Below are 1665 nucleotides of genomic sequence, written 5' to 3'. Positions count from 1 at the left end.
ACCAGCATCTAATCATCAGGAAGAAATCTGCAAAGACTGAGTTTATTAAAGAGGACAGAGAGAAGATGAGAGATCCAGAACCCTGCAGAATCAAACACACTGAAGATACTGAAGAACTAACAGGTTGGTGTCTTCATTAATTCATTAATAATGCTGACGGTTATACAGTTTCAAGTAGCTTTAGAGTGTTTGTGTTGTAATTGGACAATTCTCTGCAGTAATGCAGTAATATAGCTAAATAATCAAATAACAAGAGACAGTTTCTGTAAACTGGGTACTTTTTTCAACACAATTATTTAACTTGTGTGGTTGACCAAACATGTTTAATAGTTCTCTCTATAGAAACATGGGATTTGTACCTATAATGTTTTAAAAATCATAATTTGAAGATCGATGTACCTCATTCATTGATGAATGAAAAAGTTTCAGAGATGTATATATAAAATGTACGTGATGTATTTATAAAACTGCATCAAAATGTATAACAATTGTCTACTTTCTGCTGTTACATCAGGGTTCACGTTTATGTCTTTTCACATTTCTATTTTTTATGAGTTAATGAAAATAAACCATTTTTACTTTTATTTCAGAGTTGACTGAAGAAAGTGAGGAGAATGAAGAATTGAGTGAAGTTGAGGGAAAACATCTCTTCAGAACTGGAAAAAAACCCAACCTTTGATTTGCTCTCAAACTCAGAACGATTTAAAGAAAAGAAGAGCCAAGAAATCTTTCACCTGCACTCAGTGTGGAAAGAGATGGACATGCAAACGTCATCTTGAGCTTCACATGAGAGTTCACACTGGAGAGAAACCATACGCTTGTGATCAGTGCGGGAAGAGTTTCTCACAATCATCAAACCTTAAGGTACACATGAACATTCACACTGGAGAGAAACCGTACGCATGTGATCAGTGTGGGAAAACATTTTTGAGAGCAGCACTGAGAGTTCATACAAAGGAGAAACCACATTCATGTCATTTGTGTGGAAAGAGGTTTTCACGTCGACAAAATTTGAAAGAACATCAGAAAATTCATACTGGTGTGAGAGAGTACATGTGCTTTGAGTGTGAAAAGACTTTTACTAGAGCAAAGTATTTAAAACGGCACGAGAGGATTCACACTGGAGAGAAACCTTACAAGTGTACACACTGTGACAAGAGATTCAGACAGTCAGCAAATCTGAAAACACACGAGAGGATCCACACTGGAGAGAAACCGCACACATGTTCACACTGTGACAAGAGATTCAGTCAGTCAGCAAATCTGAAAACACATGAGATGATCCACACTGGAGAGAAACCGCACACATGTGATCCGTGCGGGAAGAGATTCTCACTAAAATCAAACCTTACAAACCATATGAGGGTTCATACAAAGGAGAAACCACATTCATGTAATTTGTGTGGAAAGAGTTTTTCGCGTCCAGAACATTTAAAAGTGCATCAGAAAATACATACTGGTGTGAGAGAGTACATGTGCTTTGAGTGTGAGAATACTTTTACTACAGCAAACTTTTTAAAACTGCATGAGAGGATCCACACTGGAGAGAAACCTTACAAGTGTTCACACTGTGATAAGAAATTCATTCATTCAGGAGCTCTGAAAACACATGAGAGGATTCACACTGGAGAGAACCCGTACACATGTGATCAGTGCGGGAAGAGT

General features: G+C 37.5%; 1 protein-coding gene across 1 annotated transcript in view; it reads left to right on the top strand.

Moving 5' to 3' along the window:
* The window catches only part of LOC107568359 (zinc finger protein 239-like), a gene marked incomplete at its 3' end in the record, with an annotated part of 7300 nt that extends 5638 nt beyond the window's left edge, over nucleotides 1–1662 (top strand). The window contains exons 2-5 of the mRNA XM_016254313.1: nucleotides 10–123; nucleotides 591–631; nucleotides 697–1365; nucleotides 1531–1662. Of these exons, the coding sequence (XP_016109799.1) occupies nucleotides 10–123; nucleotides 591–631; nucleotides 697–1365; nucleotides 1531–1662 (956 nt within the window). The remainder of the gene's footprint in view (nucleotides 1–9; nucleotides 124–590; nucleotides 632–696; nucleotides 1366–1530) is intronic.
* Nucleotides 1663–1665: the final 3 nt, after the last annotated feature.

The sequence above is a fragment of the Sinocyclocheilus grahami genome, unplaced genomic scaffold (assembly GCF_001515645.1).
Source record: "Sinocyclocheilus grahami isolate Dianchi unplaced genomic scaffold, SAMN03320097.WGS_v1.1 scaffold1238.1, whole genome shotgun sequence".
NCBI lineage: Eukaryota > Metazoa > Chordata > Actinopteri > Cypriniformes > Cyprinidae > Sinocyclocheilus > Sinocyclocheilus grahami.
This window is presented reverse-complemented; position numbering and strand designations above follow the sequence as displayed.